This window comes from Macaca thibetana, chromosome 1 (genome assembly GCF_024542745.1).
Source record: "Macaca thibetana thibetana isolate TM-01 chromosome 1, ASM2454274v1, whole genome shotgun sequence".
Lineage (NCBI taxonomy): Eukaryota > Metazoa > Chordata > Mammalia > Primates > Cercopithecidae > Macaca > Macaca thibetana.
Window position 1 is genome coordinate 18,532,927 of NC_065578.1, and position 16,432 is coordinate 18,549,358.

General features: G+C 42.9%; 2 protein-coding genes and 1 pseudogene across 26 annotated transcripts in view; all 3 read left to right on the plus strand.

Moving 5' to 3' along the window:
• The window catches only part of MICOS10 (mitochondrial contact site and cristae organizing system subunit 10), a 447,625-nt gene that overhangs the window by 414,201 nt on the left and 16,992 nt on the right, over positions 1–16,432 (plus strand). For 10 of the 21 annotated variants that reach the window (XM_050793785.1, XM_050793791.1, XM_050793759.1 and 7 more), the window contains exon 2: positions 2,626–2,738. In XM_050793785.1, the coding sequence (XP_050649742.1) occupies positions 2,675–2,738 (64 nt within the window). In that variant the 5' untranslated portion in view covers positions 2,626–2,674. Of the gene's footprint in view, positions 1–2,602; positions 2,739–16,432 lie in introns of those variants that run through there. The other 11 variants (XM_050793816.1, XM_050793881.1, XM_050793807.1 and 8 more) reach the window with 2 other exon arrangements.
• Positions 1–16,432, plus strand: part of NBL1 (NBL1, DAN family BMP antagonist) — a 282,591-nt gene that overhangs the window by 216,300 nt on the left and 49,859 nt on the right. The gene's annotated exons all lie outside the window — the stretch shown is intronic.
• On the plus strand, positions 10,341–14,242 carry LOC126956438 (40S ribosomal protein S14-like; annotated as a pseudogene). The gene has a single exon (XR_007726375.1). The product of XR_007726375.1 is annotated as a 40S ribosomal protein S14-like (transcript).

Consider the following 16,432-nt stretch of genomic DNA (forward strand, 5'->3'; position numbering starts at 1 on the left):
CAGCACTTTGGGAGGCCGAGGTGGGTGGATTACCTGAGGTCAGGAGTTCGAGACCAGCTTGGCTAACATAGTGAAACCCCATCTCTACTAAAAATACAAAAATTAGCTGGGGGTGGTGGCACGTGCCTGTAATCCCAACTACTCAGGTGGCTGAGACAGGAGAATCGCTGAACCTGGGAGGTAGAGGTTGCAGTGAGCTGAGATCACACCACTGCACTCCAGCCTGGGTGACAGAGCAAGACTTTGTCTCAAAAAATAATAATAATAATAATAATAATTTAAAAAAATTGAGAACTAGGAGAAGGGAAGGGTGGTCATAGAAGTTACCTTGAAGGAAGAGGCTGTCATAGCAAGGTCTGGTACAACAGAATTTTGCTGTCAAAGTTGCAAATAATAAATAGGTGAACGATGCCTGTAATCCCAGCACTTTGGGAGGCCGAGGTGGGCGCATCACTTGAGGCCAGGAGTCAAGACCAGCCTGGCCAATATGGCAAAACCCCATCTCTACTAAAAAAATACAAAAAGTTAGCCAGGCGTGGTGGTGGGTGCCTGTAATCCCAGCTACTTGGGAGGCTGAGGCAGAAGAATTGCTTGAACCCAGGAGGCGGAGGTTGCAGTGAGCCGAGATCGCGCCACTGCACTGCAGCCTGGGCGACAGAGCACGACTCTGTCTCAATAAATAAATAAACAAATAAATAGGTGAATAAATCCAATTCAGTTCAACAGATATTTTGTAGAAGACCCTACTATTCAAGGCATTGTGCTCTGACTGGAAGTATGAAGACGAAGCGGCAACTTCTAGTTCTACTAGCAGATAACGTCTACAACCAGATGTTTCAGTACTAGGTAGAGAATTCAATGTAGATAGGCAGACTAGTGGGACAATGAGAAGGGGAAGGTAGCTCTAAGCTCTATCTGCCTAGGCTTCGTAGAATCAGTGCAGTGTTGAAGCTTGGATAGATCCGGTGTATGAATGGGAGTCACTGACAGCTTTTTTTTTTTTTCTTTTTTTTTTTTTTTGCAATAGGTTCTCACTCTGATGCCCGGACTGGAGTGCAGTGGCAAGAACATGACTCAATGTAGCCTCCACTTCCCAGGCTCAAGTGATCCTCCCACCTCAGCCTCCCAAGTAACTGGGACTAAAGGTGTACATCACATTAGCCTGGCTAATTTTTAAATTTTTTTTTGTAGAGACAGGAGTCTCACTATGCTGCCTAGGCTGGTCTTGAACTACTGGCCTCAAGCAATCCTCCCGCCTCAGCCTCCCAGAGTGTTGGGATTACAGGTGTGAGCCACTGCTCTCAGCCTTCATTGACAGCTTCTAATCAGAGGCATAACATGGTCAGATTTATATTTGTTGGTAGGATAGAAGACTAAAATCAATAACACTAGCCAGTAGGCTGGACATACAATCTCTCTTGATAGCTGTGGGCATTTGGTTTCAGGGTCTTGCAGTTACCAAAATGCAGGATGCTCAAGTCCCATATATAAAATGGCACAGTATTTGCATACGATCTACACATATGCTCACATACCCTTTTAAAAAATTACTTATTTTTTTTTTTTAAGAGATGAAGTCGAACTCCTAGTCCCAAGCAATCCTCCCATCTCAGCTTCCCAAGTAGCTGGGACTATAGGTGCATGCCACTGCGCTGGCTCCCATATACTTTAAATCATCTCTAGATTACTTATAATACCTAATACAATGTAAATGCTACGTAAATAGTTGCACTGAATTTTAAATTTTGTATTATTTTTTATTTGATTAAAAATATTTCTGGTCCATGGTTGGTTAAATCCATGGACGCAAAGCCCATAGATACAGAAGGCACCGTGTGTGTGTGTGTGTGTGTGTGTGTGTGTGTGTGTGTGTGTGTAAATATATACGTGGATAGGAGGCCTGAGGTAGACGTTTTACCTGTAGATACAATTTGGAAATGTTTGCAATTACTCAGGGAGTCTGTAGAGTGAAAAGAGAATTGATGTAAGCTTGCGAACCAACATTCCTTAAACAGCGGGCAGAGAAAAGGCAGCCCTGGAGGAAACCAAAAGACAACAGCAGATGGGGAGAAGAGGAAAAGAGTAGCGTTACCGGGAGTGAAACGAATAGAGGAGGAGCCGGGGAGGATCAGAGGGAGGGACAATTGTGTGGAATGCGGTACAGAGGTCAGAAAAGCGTCCATTTCATTTGGCGGTAGGTGACCTTTCCCAGAGCAGTTTCGGTGTTAGTGGTTCAGGCGGGAATTCCAATGCAAGAAACCAGCGAACGAATGAGAGAGTGAGTAGGGAAAGTGAAGGTGAGTACGTTAGCGAATTAGCGAATAAATCAAGTCTGTGCCCTCTCTTGCCCGGGGGATTTCCAGGGCCAATGTCGCACTTTGGTGCGGAGGAAAGGCCTGGAAACGGCTCGGGGTGACGCCTAGGAAACTGTCAGCCTTGCAACCCATAGGCGTAGCCCCAAGGTCAGGGTCACCTCGAGCTTCCAGGCAACTCGTCACCTTGACGACCAACTGAAAAAAACCGGAAGGGATGGAAGCAGCGGATCATCTCGCGATATCTGGAACGTTTGCGCCGGCCTTCGTGACCTAGGACTTGTTTCCAGCTCTCGCGAGACTTGAAGGGGTCGGAGCGCGGGGGCCGGCCGAGAGGAAAGCTGGAGGCGCGGGTGGGGAACATGTCGGAGTCGGAGCTCGGCAGGAAGTGGGACCGGTGCCTGGCGGATGCGGTCGTGAAGATAGGTAAGGGGCTTCTCGCCCCTGCGGGCCCGGCCGGTAGCCAAGCTGTTGGCTGCAGGCTGCGCTGCCCCGGAGGAAGGAAGGAAAGCCCCACGGGAGGTCAGGCCGCTCGGCCTTTTCCGGCCCCTCCGGCCAGGGCGAGCCGCCCGTTCCCAGGCGGGCAGTCACTCGGGCGGCGCACACAGACCCGAGGAGCCGGAGCAGCCGCCTGGGTGCGGGGTGGAGTTGCAGACCGGAGGAGGTGGTCGGGGTTGGCAGGTGTCAGGACAGTCGCAGAGCTCTTGAGTGGAAGCCAGTGTCGGGGCACACCATCGTGCCGGAGCCGCGGGGTTCTCCTCCTGGGTGGTGCATCTCCCGGCACGCGGCGGGGTACCGGCTTAGGAGGCCACGCTGCTCCCCCGCGGAAATCGAAGTGCCTTCTGCAGAAGGTCACCTGGAGCATTTCATAGACACCGCCAGGTCCTGATGCGAGTTGCTGTCATTTCCGACTTGCCACCTGATTTATTTGAGTCAGAGTAGTCTGGGGCCTGAACTTAGAGACAGAGGGGTGATGATCTGGAGAGAACTGCGCTGAAAAGTAAGAAGTTGTTCACGTTCAGTCCTTAATGGAACTCTGCGTAGTCCTTTAACACGTGCTCAGTGACGGCACAAATTATGAAGTCACTGTATGGCGGGGAGGAGAGAGGAAACTCGTTTATTGTGCGTATATGGTCTTCATTGTGCGAAATAATCTTTTTACAGGCTATGAAATGGAGTCAGGTGAAGGAATTTGCCCACGGTCACAGCTAACAAATGGCAAAATTAGGGATTTAACCTAGGTTTTCTGGGGTCAAGTCCCATGCTCCTTCTTTGGTATTAATTTTTGTTACCCAAATGTGATGTTTTTGTGTGGTAATGTTAGGGTATTTAAGAGGATTTAGGATTGTGTCTTTGAATGAAAACATTGAGGAATAAGATTGTAAGCTCCATGAGAGCAGGAATGTTTTCTGGTTTAGTCACTGCCCCATCCCCAGCCCCTGAAAGAGTGCTTAATAAAAGTTGTTGAGAGTGAGTCAATAAATGAAACAGCTTATCAGTTAACATTTCACCTCTGAATTCAGCACTTACAGTCAAGTGATTTGACGCAAGTTATTTAACTTTTCTGTGCCTGATTCCTATTTGGAAATTGGCAGTAATAATTCTTACTATCTCATAGAGTCGTTGGGAGGATTAAATTAGTGAATTCGTGTACAGGCTTGAATATGGATCACTTAGGAATGGGTCATTTTGGAAGCGACTAAACAGCCACTTTTGTTTTGTTACTGTTAACAGCTTGCAGTTCAGAGAGAAGACTTAACACCTAGATATGAAATGACCAAAGTAGTTACTAGGCAATGTCATGTAGTTAAGAAGCGGCTTTGAGCTGGGCGAAGTGGTTCAAGCCTGTAATCCCAGCACTTTGCGAGGCCGAGTTGGGAGGATTGCCTGAGATCGGAAGTTGGAGACCAGCCTGGGAAACAAAGTGACACCCTTATCTTAAAAAAAAGAAAAAGAAGATGGGGCTTTGGAGGTAGACAGAGCTGAGTTTGAATTATCCACTCTCGCTCTTCTCGCCCATCCTTACTAATTTTGTAGCTTTGGGTAAAGTCTCTTTCTCAGCTACGAAGTGGTGATAAAAAGAAATTTACCTGAAAGTATTAAGAAAAGTAAAGGACAGAAAAATACATAAGCTACTTAGCACAGTGCCTGGCGCTTTATGTATACAGTAAACGGTAGTCATAATAACTGGGTTTTAAAGTTTTTTTTATGTATTTTGTTTTATTTCTATTTATTTTTAATTAACTGACTTTTTGTGTAGAGGCAGGGTCTCCCTATGTTGTCCAGGTTGGTCTCTCAACTCCTGGTCTCAAGCGATCCTCCTGCCTCAGCCTCCCAAAATGCCAGGATTACAGGCATGAGCCAATGCGCCACACTTAAAATAGTTGTTTTTTTATTTTTTGAAATAGGATCTCTCTCTGTCACCCAGGCTGGAGTGCAGTGGTGGGATCTCGGCTCACTGCAACCTTCGTCTCCTTGGGCTCAAGTGATCCTCCCACCTCAGCCTCCCAAGTGGCTGGGACTATAGGTGTGCGCCACCATGCTCAGCTATTTTTGTATTTTTTGGTAGAGACGGTGTTTTGCCGTGTTCCTCAGGCTGGTGTGAAACTTCTGGGCTTAAGTGATCTGGCCTCTTCAGCCTCCCAAAGTGCTGGGATTACAAACTTGAGCCACTGTACCCAGCCAGTGGTTGTTGATACTAATATTATTGTGCTACTCAAGACCACGTGAGGCAGTGAATAGTGTCACTCTGTCTCTCATGCGTGGAACATTGGTAGGAGTGCGTCATATACATGCGGAGTAATTAAATGAGGCAAGGTAATGTACGATCTCAGGTATAAGTTGAAATGAATGATTCAGACTCTTGCTGTAGGTTTGTATATTAAGTGACTGAAGGGATGGGCTGAGGTCATTCAGTAAGACTCTTATTGACCTTTGTAGAATGGCTTGGGATTGAATAGTCAGGTAGGATGGAAGAAGAACTTGACAAAAGCCAAGTTGGATTTTCATGAGGAGTAAATTGAAGCACACAGAGGTTAAATAGCCAGAAGTGGCGGAGCTGGGGTTAGAGCCCAGACATCCTGATTTCAGTGCAGAGAGGCTGGTTTAGGTGGAGTCAGAACTGTGAAATGTCTTAGAGATATTCCATTTTATCTTGGAGGTGTTTGAGTTGACTGTTGACTTTTTCACATGCATTCTGCATATTCAACACCTCTGCCTTAAAAATCTATTGCTTCCAGGGCTCACTAGGCATAGGCTGGTGGGTGATCATGGGATGGTTTCAAGCAACAAATATTTATTGAGCTATGGGTCAGTCAGCGGGCAACTAGAGAAGCATAAGACATTTCACTGCCCTCAACAGGGAATTGATGTAATATATTAGGTTGCCATTTAAAAAAAAAAATTGGCAAAGACCGCAGTTACTTTTGCACCAACCTAGTAAATGAAATTTTAGTATGATTGTTCTGGCAGAATGAATTTGGAGCAGAGGAAACTAGCAGTACTGTGATTGTGAGGTGATAAAAGTCTGACCTGTTAGACTGGAATAAATGGGCATATTTGAGAAATTTCAAACTTTTTCCCATCTGTGACCTAAGGGAGTTGTCCTGTTGGTCTGAGAGAGACGGCAGAAGAGAGAAGCAGCAAGGGAGGCTTTAGTCTGAGTTGTCTTTGAGACGATGAAGGTGGACGCTCTTCTACAGTAAATGTGTTGCTTCCTGTTTTCTCTGGGTAGTGAGGTTCTGGAACTCTTTAAACCTCATTGGCTGCTTGCTTTTCTGGTATTTCAAAATGGAGATAGAGACTCAGGGAATGGCAGCCTGTGGTAATATAGGTAAGAGGTTTGGTGGAAGATACAGACAGGAAGAAAAGGCCAATGCAGGCTTTCCGCTCCATCTTTATAATTTCCTTGTGGGTTTTTGTTGTTTTTGAGACAAGGTCTCATTGTGTCACCCAGTCTGGAGTGCTGTGGTGCAACCACAGCCTCGACCTCCAGAGCTCAGGCGATCCTCCCACCTCAGCCTCCTCAGTAGCTGGGACTGTGGGTATGCACCACCACACCTGTTTAACTTTTGTATTTTTTGTAGAGATGAGGTTTCACCATGTTGCCCAGGCTGGTCTTGAACTCAGGGTCCAAACAATCCACCTACCTTGGCCTCCCAACGTGCCGGGATTACAGGCATGAGCCACCACACCTGGTCCATCTTGATAATTTCATACTCTGGCTTGGCACAGACTGAAGGGAAGCCATGGTGAATGCACAGCAGCTTCTGTGAGTCCTTCTCTGTTTGGTTGTCTTATACCTAAAGTGTTTTGCTTCCAGGGTTCACCAGGGTTATTTTCCCACTAGTTTGCTGTAAGATGACTATTGTAATCACTCGTGTTTAGCATAGGTGTTGTATAGCTGAGTTAAATAGCTTTCTTAAGCCTGTACTTTAGGGAGTGGTCGCTTAAAAAAGTATTCTTCAAGGATCTTTTCTCCTTGAAGCTCGAATCTTAATAGAAACTTACCGTATGATTTTGTCCTGTAGGAAGAGATACATTTATTTATAAACACTCTTGCCCCCATTACTGTCTTAAGAAAAGCAATTCTAGGCCAGGCACAGTGGCTCATGCCTATAATCCCAGCACTTTGGGAGTCTGAGGTGGGAGGATCACTTGAGCCCAAGAGGTCGACACCAGCCTGGGCAACATAGTTAGACCTCATTGCTGCAAAAAATATATATATTAGCTGGGTGTGGTGGCATACACCTGTGGTACCAGCTACTTGGGAGGCTTGAGCCTAGAGGTTGAGGCTGCAGTGTGCTGTGATCACACCACTACACTCCAGCCCGGATGACAGTGACAGAGCAAGACCTTTTCTCAAAAAAAAAAAAAAAAAGAAGAAGAAAAGCAGTTATATTTTACCTGTTTATTCGGGTTTTAAAACCTCTATTTATTTTGTATCAAATAGTGTGGAAGAATAGGTGATTTCTAGTATGGTTTGAACTGATAAATTAAGCTCATGGATCCGAAAACAACAGCAAAAATTAAAACCCGTGTCTCCGTCTTCGTGGAAGGCAGGTCTGAGTGATGGGCACAGTGGGCCCTTACTTGTTTTGTTACACATCCACTTCTCTTTTTTCCACTCTTTCGGCCCTTGTTCCTTTCTTTTTCTTTATTCCTGTCACATTTTTACACTTCTTTTTGACCGCTATTGTTATTCCTGCCACTGCCAGTACATACATTGCCTAGTTCATCTATAAAGTTTGACATTGATAGGTCTTTTTTCCTTAGTAACCCTGTTAGCATTTAAGAAGTTCCTAGGTATTCTGTTTATTCTTTATCACATCATTTTTCTTAATAGCATGTTTCACCATTTGAAATTTGTAGTTGGCTTCTTTACTTGATTGTTCCTTCTCCCTGGAATGTAAACTTCATAAGAACCGAAGGCTGTTGCGTTCACTGTTGATCCCTTAACCCCTGGTTTAGAGGAGGCGTACAATAATTATTGTTAAATGAATGACATGTATTGCTGAGAATTGTGTAGACTGTTCTCTGCCCATATTTGCTTCTTAGAGTGTGTTTATTAACTGAATGAATCAGTATTTAACTGAAATACTCCAAGTAAAGTAGATTTCTGCCCGTTCACATGTTTGATCATGTATCCTTGTGTTCTGGGGGCTTATACCAACTTTTAATTTCATCTGGGAATGTAAATTACTGTCAGTAGATCTTAATAATAAAGTAGTATTAAAAATATTTGGGAATAGTCAACTGAGAAACAAACCAGAGAGCACTTTTGTATTTAAACAAGTAGAGGGATGATGTTGGTTTAAGGGGTAGTGCCAAAGCCTTATTGCAGGAAATTAAAAAGGAGTGAAGAATATTACATTTTATGAATGGCATGTTCCGTTAGTTTTATGTGAATGCGTCATTAATGGGTTTTGCTTATTTTATGGATTTATTTTTAAGTTTTATCAGATTTATTAGATGCTCTGGCTTTCTTTATCCACTCAGTTCAAGGGCTGTGTTGTTTATTTTCCTTGTATGTATGGATAATCTGTCTTAGTGCCCATGAGCATGAATCAGCCACACATTTCTTGTTAGTGAAACTAGAAGGCATAGTGTCTGATCAACAGAGGAGACTTTAAATCGTTCTGGTCTCCACAGAGCCGATGTCCTCAGCTTGGGCTTGTCACCCTGGACTGGATGGGAGGTTATGTCTGTTTTCAATTTCCCAAGGAAAATAAGATTTTAGGAGATGAGAAAAGTCAGACTTCCAGGGGCTGCTTCCCTGTGGTTTGAGAATTTATGAGTCCTGCAAGTGTGGGTCATAGAAGCACTAGGCCGGGCACGCTGGCTCACGCCTGTAATCTGAGCACTTTGGGAGGCCGAGGCGGGCAGATCACCTGAGGTCAGGAGTTCGAGACCAGACTGGCCAACATGGTGAAACCCCGTCTACTAAAAATACAAAAAAGTAGCCGGGCGTGGTGGTGCACACCTGTAATCCCAGCTACTTGGGAGGCTGAGGCAGGAGAATGGCTTGAACCCGGGAGGCGGAGATTGCGGTGAGCCAAGATCTTGCCATTGCATCCCAGCTTGGGCAACAAGAGCGAAACTCCGTCTCAAACATACAAACACAAAACAGAAGCAGAAGCACTGTCATTGCCCTCAGAGTTCTGTTACAACTTACTCTTCTTGAATGCCGAAGGCTTGCACCGGCAGGCCAGGGACCTCTTGACCAAATTGATGTTGCTCGTGTGACAGTGACCAGGCCTCAAACTATGGATTTGCCAGAGGACGCTTTGAGGAAAATCTGATTCCATCACTTCCTGGATTCATGCGGAGGTCCTGGGAATCCTTAGTGTCACTTGGAAAGCTTTAAAATTGGCTGTGTCCCTTTTCTCTTTGTTTTGCTCCAGTGTGAGACCAGAGTAAGGAATATCTAGTCTTACTGATCCATGTATTGGCCCAGAATTCTAGTTTATTCTAAAGGAAGTCAGGTTGTGTGGCAACTCTATTTTAGCGTTTGAAGAAATTCATTGAATGGTAAGCTGAAGAGTGACATGGTTGGAATTTTTGATTTCAGAAAAATCATTGATAAGAATGAATCAAGGGCTAGCTAGGATGAAGGCAGGGAGGAGATGTCATGGTGGAGGGAGAGGTTGCCCAAAGCTGGAGAGTTTCCTGGAGAAGGCTGTCCTGGCAAGCCAGGTGTGTCTAGCACAACAATGATTTCCGTTATCTTAGTAGCAAGGAAAAAGGCAAGTCATGGACATTTTCAAACAGCCTTAGAATGTATTCAGTTCAGTGAACTGTAGTGGCGGACACAGGCATTTTGTTTTTCTTTTCCTCATTTTTTTTCATTTGAAATAAATGTACCAGTAAATACCTCTCAGCCTCAGTTTTCTTATCTATAAAATGATAGTACTTGCTGCAGAGGGTTGTTGCAAATGAGGAAAAATGAGATAATCTCTAGAGCAGTTAGGACGTTGCCTGTACTTAACTAAATATTAACTGGAGGCTGGGTGTGGTGGCTCATGCCTGTAGTCTCAACACTTTGGGAGGCTGTGATGGGTGGATCGCTTGAGGCCAGGGGTTTGAGACCAGCCTGGCCAACAATGGCGAAACCCAGTCTCTACTAGACGTACAAAAAAATTAGCTGGGTGTGGTGGTACATACCTGTAGTCCCAGCTACTCGAGAAGCTGAGGCATGAGAATCGCTGGAACCTGGGATTTGGAGGTTGCAGTGAGCTAAGATGGAGCCACTGCACTCCAGCCTGGGCAACAGAGCGAGACTCGGTCTCAAATAAATAAATAAAAACTGGAGGTTGTTACTGAAGAGTGGAGGTTAAAGAGTTAAAATAATTAACACATTTACCCTGATCTTGGCTATTGTGGGTTGTAGGTGGGTCTTATTGTGGGTCTTGGCTACTGTGGGTCTGACAATCAATATTCTAGTTTATATATGTCATAGTAATCATTAATGTATACTTCTTGAAACAGTTTAATACCGGGTATTGCAGTAAGCCTTGGCAGGGGGTGGCACACAGGTGAATAGGCACTGGCCCTACCCTGGAGGGGCTTACTACCTTGAGGAATGTGAAAGGGACGAGGGATATTTGACCCCTATTTTGGAAAAGATGCAGACATTTAATAGGTGGACCAGGTGTTTCAAGCCTTCTAAGTGTCCCAGGGGAGAGGGATACTTTGGTTCCTTCTGGGAATGATGAGAATGACCATCACTTATTGAGCACTTAACCGCATGCCAGGCACAGTGCTAAGCATGTTATGTTTTACATCATTATCTCATATCCTTGTAAGGTATTTCTCCATTTTTACAATGGAAGCTCACGGTGGCAGAATCCCTCCTTTAAGATCACAGGGGCTACAGCTGCAAGGGTAGGAAGGTGAACCCCATTCTTGTAGCTATCACATGCTAATGCAGGAGATTTTATCCTTTAGGGGTTAGAGGACTTATGTGTGGGGGGCGGGGGGGGAGGGCAAAAGAAGAGGCAGGAAAGGCGGAAGGGTGTAGGAAGTTACGGAGATTTTTAAAACTATTTTGTTGAGATATATTTCATGGCACAAATTTTCCTATTTAAAGTGTACAATTTTAGTTTATTCACCAAATTGTGCAATTATCACAATCTAATTTTAGAATATTTTAAGCTTCCCCCAAAAGAAACACTGGACACAGCTGCTCCTATTCCCAAACTCTCACCAGCTACCTTAGCCCCAAGCAACCACCAATTTACTTTCTGTCTCTGGAATCTCCTATTCTGGACATTTTACATGATTAGAATGATATAATATGGAGTCTTCTGTATCCGGCTTCTTTCACCTAGATAGTGTTTTCGGTACTCGTCTTGCTGTTGCATTTATCCGTTCATCACTCTTTTTTTGTTTCCGAATAATGTTGTGTGGTATATTTGTACTACATTTTCTTTATCCATTTGTCAGTTGGTGGACATTTAGTTCGTTTACACTTTTACATTTTATGAATAATGCTGCTGTGATCAAGTGTACACGTTTTTGTTTTGTTTTGAGATGGGGTCTGTGTTGCCCAGGCTGGTCTCAAGTGATCCTCCTGCCTCAGCCTCCTGAGTAGCTTGGATTACAGGTGCATGCCACAGTGCTCAGCCCCCCAATTTTTATGTGGACATGTTTTCATTTCTCTTGGATATATACCTAGGACTGGAATTGCTTGGTTGCATGGCAATTCTGTGTTTAGCATTTGAAGAAATTCATTGAATGGTAAGCTGAAAAGCGACATGGTTGAATTTCTGATTTCAGAAAGATCACTGAAGTGATGAGAATGAATCAGAGAGTGCTAGGATGCGGGGGCAGGGAGCTAGCTTAGTATATTATTGCAAATCTTGCCAAAGATGAGCTGATCAAATGAGGGGAAGCATGAACTAAGATGGGAGCAGCAGGAGTGGAAAAGAGAGATATAATGATGCTAGTACAGAGGTTATATTTACAGAACTTGAAATGCAGGCTAAAGAGTGGGAGGAGTCAGGTGGTGCCAAGCCTACATAAATGAGCATGGTAATGCTTTTGACAAATAGAAAAGGCAAAGAGGGGAATAACATTTTGTAGTTTCTTAATTTCTAGTGTGTCTTGAGATAGGTCTCTATATGCAGCTCAGTTAACAGAGATGAAAGTTACTGGTTTGTCATGCATTCATCTTCATGAAAAGAAAGGATTTGGCCTTGCTTCTTCCTTGTTAAGAAAGTATATGGCCAGGGCTGGGCATGGTGGCTCACACCTGTAATCCCAGCACTTTGGAAGGCTGAGGAGGGTGGGTCACCTGAGGTCAGGAGTTTGAGACCAGCCTGGCCAATATGGTGAAACCCCATCTCTACTAAAAATACAAAAATTGGCTGGGTGTGGCAGCGCATGCCTGTAATCCCAGCTGCACAGGAGGCTGAGGCAGGAGAATTGCTTGAACCTGGGAAGGGGAGGTTGTAGTGAGCCGAGATAGGCCATTGCACTCCAACCTGGGTGACAGAGCAAGAAGGCTCTGTCTCAAAAAAAAAAAAAAAAGAAAAGAAAAAAAAGAAAAAGAAAAAAGAAAGTAGGACAGTAAAAGACTTAGCAGCTGACTTGCCTTAAAATTAACCAGCAGATTTTATGTATTTGTTCAATAATCAAGTATAGTTAAATTGCTTGAAGTCATTTTAATGTTTAAAAAAATACTAAAAGAGGCCATTGAATAGTCATGGAAAAAGAAAGCAAATTATTGTTTTTCTTTAAGTATCAGTTCATCTGATAGATGTGGGTTACCACAAAGCATTGGTGGCTCACCAAAAATTGCCTGTTGGTAGCCTGTGTTTGCAAACTGATACCTCTCTATTTCATGGAGTGATATCAATTAGGTTATACTTAAATACTTCAAAGGCTTTTGATTGTTTATTGGTTTGGGTTTTAAATTAGTACATGTTAATTGTTGAATTGGGTAGCCACATTTTGTTTGTCTTGTGTATATTTAAACAATGTGACCAAAAATACTTTTTCCATTTGCGGCAGCAATATGAATAATGGAACATTGTGACCTTCTAGAGAAGTATTTTCTGTTAGTATTACAGAATAATGTAATTAGGCGCTATATGGAACTTGAAAACATACTTAAATTTTTGTTCTGGCTGTGGTTTCATGCTTTCCTAAAATGTGGCCTGTAACAGTTTATTAGTAAATACGCTGAATTGCTTTCTTTGGCAAGTACATTTCGGTATTGAATCCAAGTAAAAACACAAATATTTACTTATAAAAGTCATTTGGTGTAGTAATATTTTTCCTATGGCCACTGACCCACTAGTGAAATGTTAGGGCATTGCTAGATTGGATCCTGTTTATTTAAAGGCCAAGAGAGGGAGAGAAAGAGAAAGCTAACATTAATCGAATGCCTATTATGCCATCATATTTGGTACACTATTATCTCTTTTTTGCTTTCCCAGCAACTTGGGAAGTTTATATTCTCTCTGTTTTTCCAGCAAGAAAAGTAATGCTCAAAGAAGTTTATAGAAATTGAGAAGCTGATTTTTAAATCTCTGAAAATGTAAACAATCCAAAATAGCCAAACCAATTTTCAAAAAGAACAAAGTTGAGATTCTTGTATTAGCTGATTTTAAGGCTTACAGTAAAGCTACAAGACAGTGTGGTGGTGGAGAAGAGCTGCACATATAAATCAGTAAAATAGGATAAAGTCCAGAAATAGACCCATACATAAATGGTCAATTCGTTTTTGACAAGGCAATTTAATGGAGAAAGGAAAATATTTTCAGCAAACCATGCTAAAACAACTAGGTTTCCATATAGAAAAAAAAATGAGCCTCGCTTAAAAGGATCGTAGACCTAAATATAAAAGCTAAAACTGTAAAACCTATAAGAGCTTTCCAGTGTGGAGTCTGGAGACAACGTGCAGAAATGGCATCTCGAAAGGGGAAGGAAAAGAAGGAAGAACAGGTCATCAGCCTCAGACCTCAGGTGGCTGAAGGGGAGAATATATTTGGTGTCTGCCATATATTTGCATCCTTCAGTGACACTTTTGTCCATGTCATGGATCTTTCTGGCAAACAAACTGTCACCATGTGACTGGTGGGATGAAGGGGAAAGCAGACCGAGATGAATCCTTGCTATGTTGGCCACCTAGGATGTGGCCCAGAGGTGCAAGGAGCTGGGTATCATTGCCCTACACATCCAACTCCGAGCCACAGGAGGAAATAGGACCAAGACCCTTGGACCTGGGGCCCAGTTGGCCCTCAGAGCCCTTGTCTGCTCTGGTATGAAGATCAGGAGAATTGAGGACGCCACCCCCATCCCCTCTGACAGCACTCACAGGAATGGGGGTTGCCGTGGTCGCCGTCTGTGAACAAGACTCCTCAAAATATTTTCTGTTAATAAATTGCCTTCATGTAAAAAAAAAATAAAAAAAGTAAAACCTGTAAGAGAAAATCCTTTGTGACCTTGGGGTCAGAAAAGATTTTGGGGGATACAAAAAGCAGTTTCAAAGAAAACTGATATACTGGATTTGATAAAAATTAAAAACTTTTGCTCTTTGAATCGCACTATTAAGAAAGCAAAAAGGCATGTGTCTTTACAGCAGCATGATTTATAATCCTTTGGTTATATACCCAGTAATGGGATGGCTGGGTCAAATGGTATTTCTAGTTCTAGATCCCTGAGGAATCGCCACACTGTTTTCCACAATGGTTGAACTAGTTTACAGTCCCACCAACAGTGTAAAAGTGTTCCTATTTCTCCACATCCTCTCCAGCACCTGTTGTTTTGACTTTTTAATGATCATCATTCTAACTGGTATGAGATGGTATCTCACTGTGGGTTTGATTTGCATTTCTCTGATGGCCACTGATGATGAACATTTTTTCATGTGTCTGTTGGTTGCATAAATGTCTTCTTTTGAGAAGCGTCTGTTCATATCCTTTGATCGCTTGTTGATGGTGTTTTGTTTTTTTCTTGTAAATTTGTTTAAGTTCTTTGTAGATTCTGGATATTAGCCCTTTATCAATTTATTGTGGCACTATTCACAGTAGCAAAGACTTGGAACCAACCCAAACGTCCATCAATGACAGACTGGATTAAGAAAATGTGGCACATATACACCATGGAATACTATGCAGCCATAAGAAACGATGAGTTCATGTCCTTTCTAGGGACGTGGATGAAGCTGGAAACCATCATTCTCAGCAAACTATCGCAAGGACAAAAAACCAAACACTGCATGTTCTCACTCATAGGTGGGAATTGAACAATGAGAACACTTGGACACAGGAAGGGGAACATCACACACTGGGGCCTGTTGTGGAGTTGGGGGAAGGGGGAGGGATAGCATTAGGAGATATACCTTATGTAAATGACGAGTTAATGGGTGCAGCACACCAACATGGCACATGTATACATATGTAACAAACCTGCATGTTGTGCACATGTACCCTAGAACTTAAAGTATAATAAACAAACAAACAAAAAAAGAAAACAAAAAGGCAAGCCACAGAATGGGAGAATATACTTGTAATACACATGTCTGATAAAGGGCTTAGAATTCATAAAGATCTCATAATTTTAAGGTTCCCCGGCCCCCACAGACTCAGGGTCTCACATGTTGCTCAGGCTACTACTTCTGGCCTCGAGCAATCCTCCTGCCCCAGCCTCCCAAAATTCTGCAATTTAAGATGTGAGCCACTTTTCCCAGCTTTTTTTTTTTTTTTTTTTTTTTGAGATGGGATCTCACTCTGTCAGCCTTGCTGGAGTGCGGTGGCACAGTCACGGGAGCCTCAGCCTCCCGGACTCATGATCCTCCCACATCAGCCTCCTAAGTAGCTAGGACTACAGGTGCATGCTACCACATCAGGCTAATTTTTAAAAAAATTTTCTTTAATCATAAGAAGACAACAACACATGGGTAAAATTATACCAGTGGTGGATAGGCACATGAAAAGATACTTAACATCAGTGGCTGTTAGCGAAATGCAAATTAAAATCATGAGATATACCTACACACCCATTAAAGTAGCTAACATTTTTAAAACCTGCCAATACTAAGTGTTGATTAAGCTGTGAAGCAACTGAGACTCTTATACGCTGTTCATGGGAATGGGAAATGGTAGAATCACTTTGGAAGACTGTTTAACTGTTTCTTATAAAGTTAAACATATGATATAGCCATTCTACTCCTAGATATTTACCAAAGAGAAATGAAAACATATCCACACAAAGACTTACACATGAGTGTTCATAGCAGCTTTATTTGTAAGAGTTAAAAAACTGGAAACAACTGAGATACCCATCAGTTGGTTAATGGAAAAACAAAATGTGGTCTGTCCTTAAAGTGGAGTATCAGTAATAAAAGGAAACCAACTACTTTTATATAACAACGTGGATACATTTCAGAATCATTTTGTTGAGTGATAGAAGCTGGACACAAAAGAATACATGCTGTATGATTCTAGTCACATACAGATTTCTAGGAAATACAAACCAATCTAATGAAGTTGAAGGAAAGAGGGGGAAAAACAGAATAATTAAAATGACTAAAGAAAGCATAGTCCAGCTGGGTGTGTGGCTCAAGCCTGTAATCCCAGTACTTTGGGTAGCCGAGGCGGGAGGATCACGAGGTC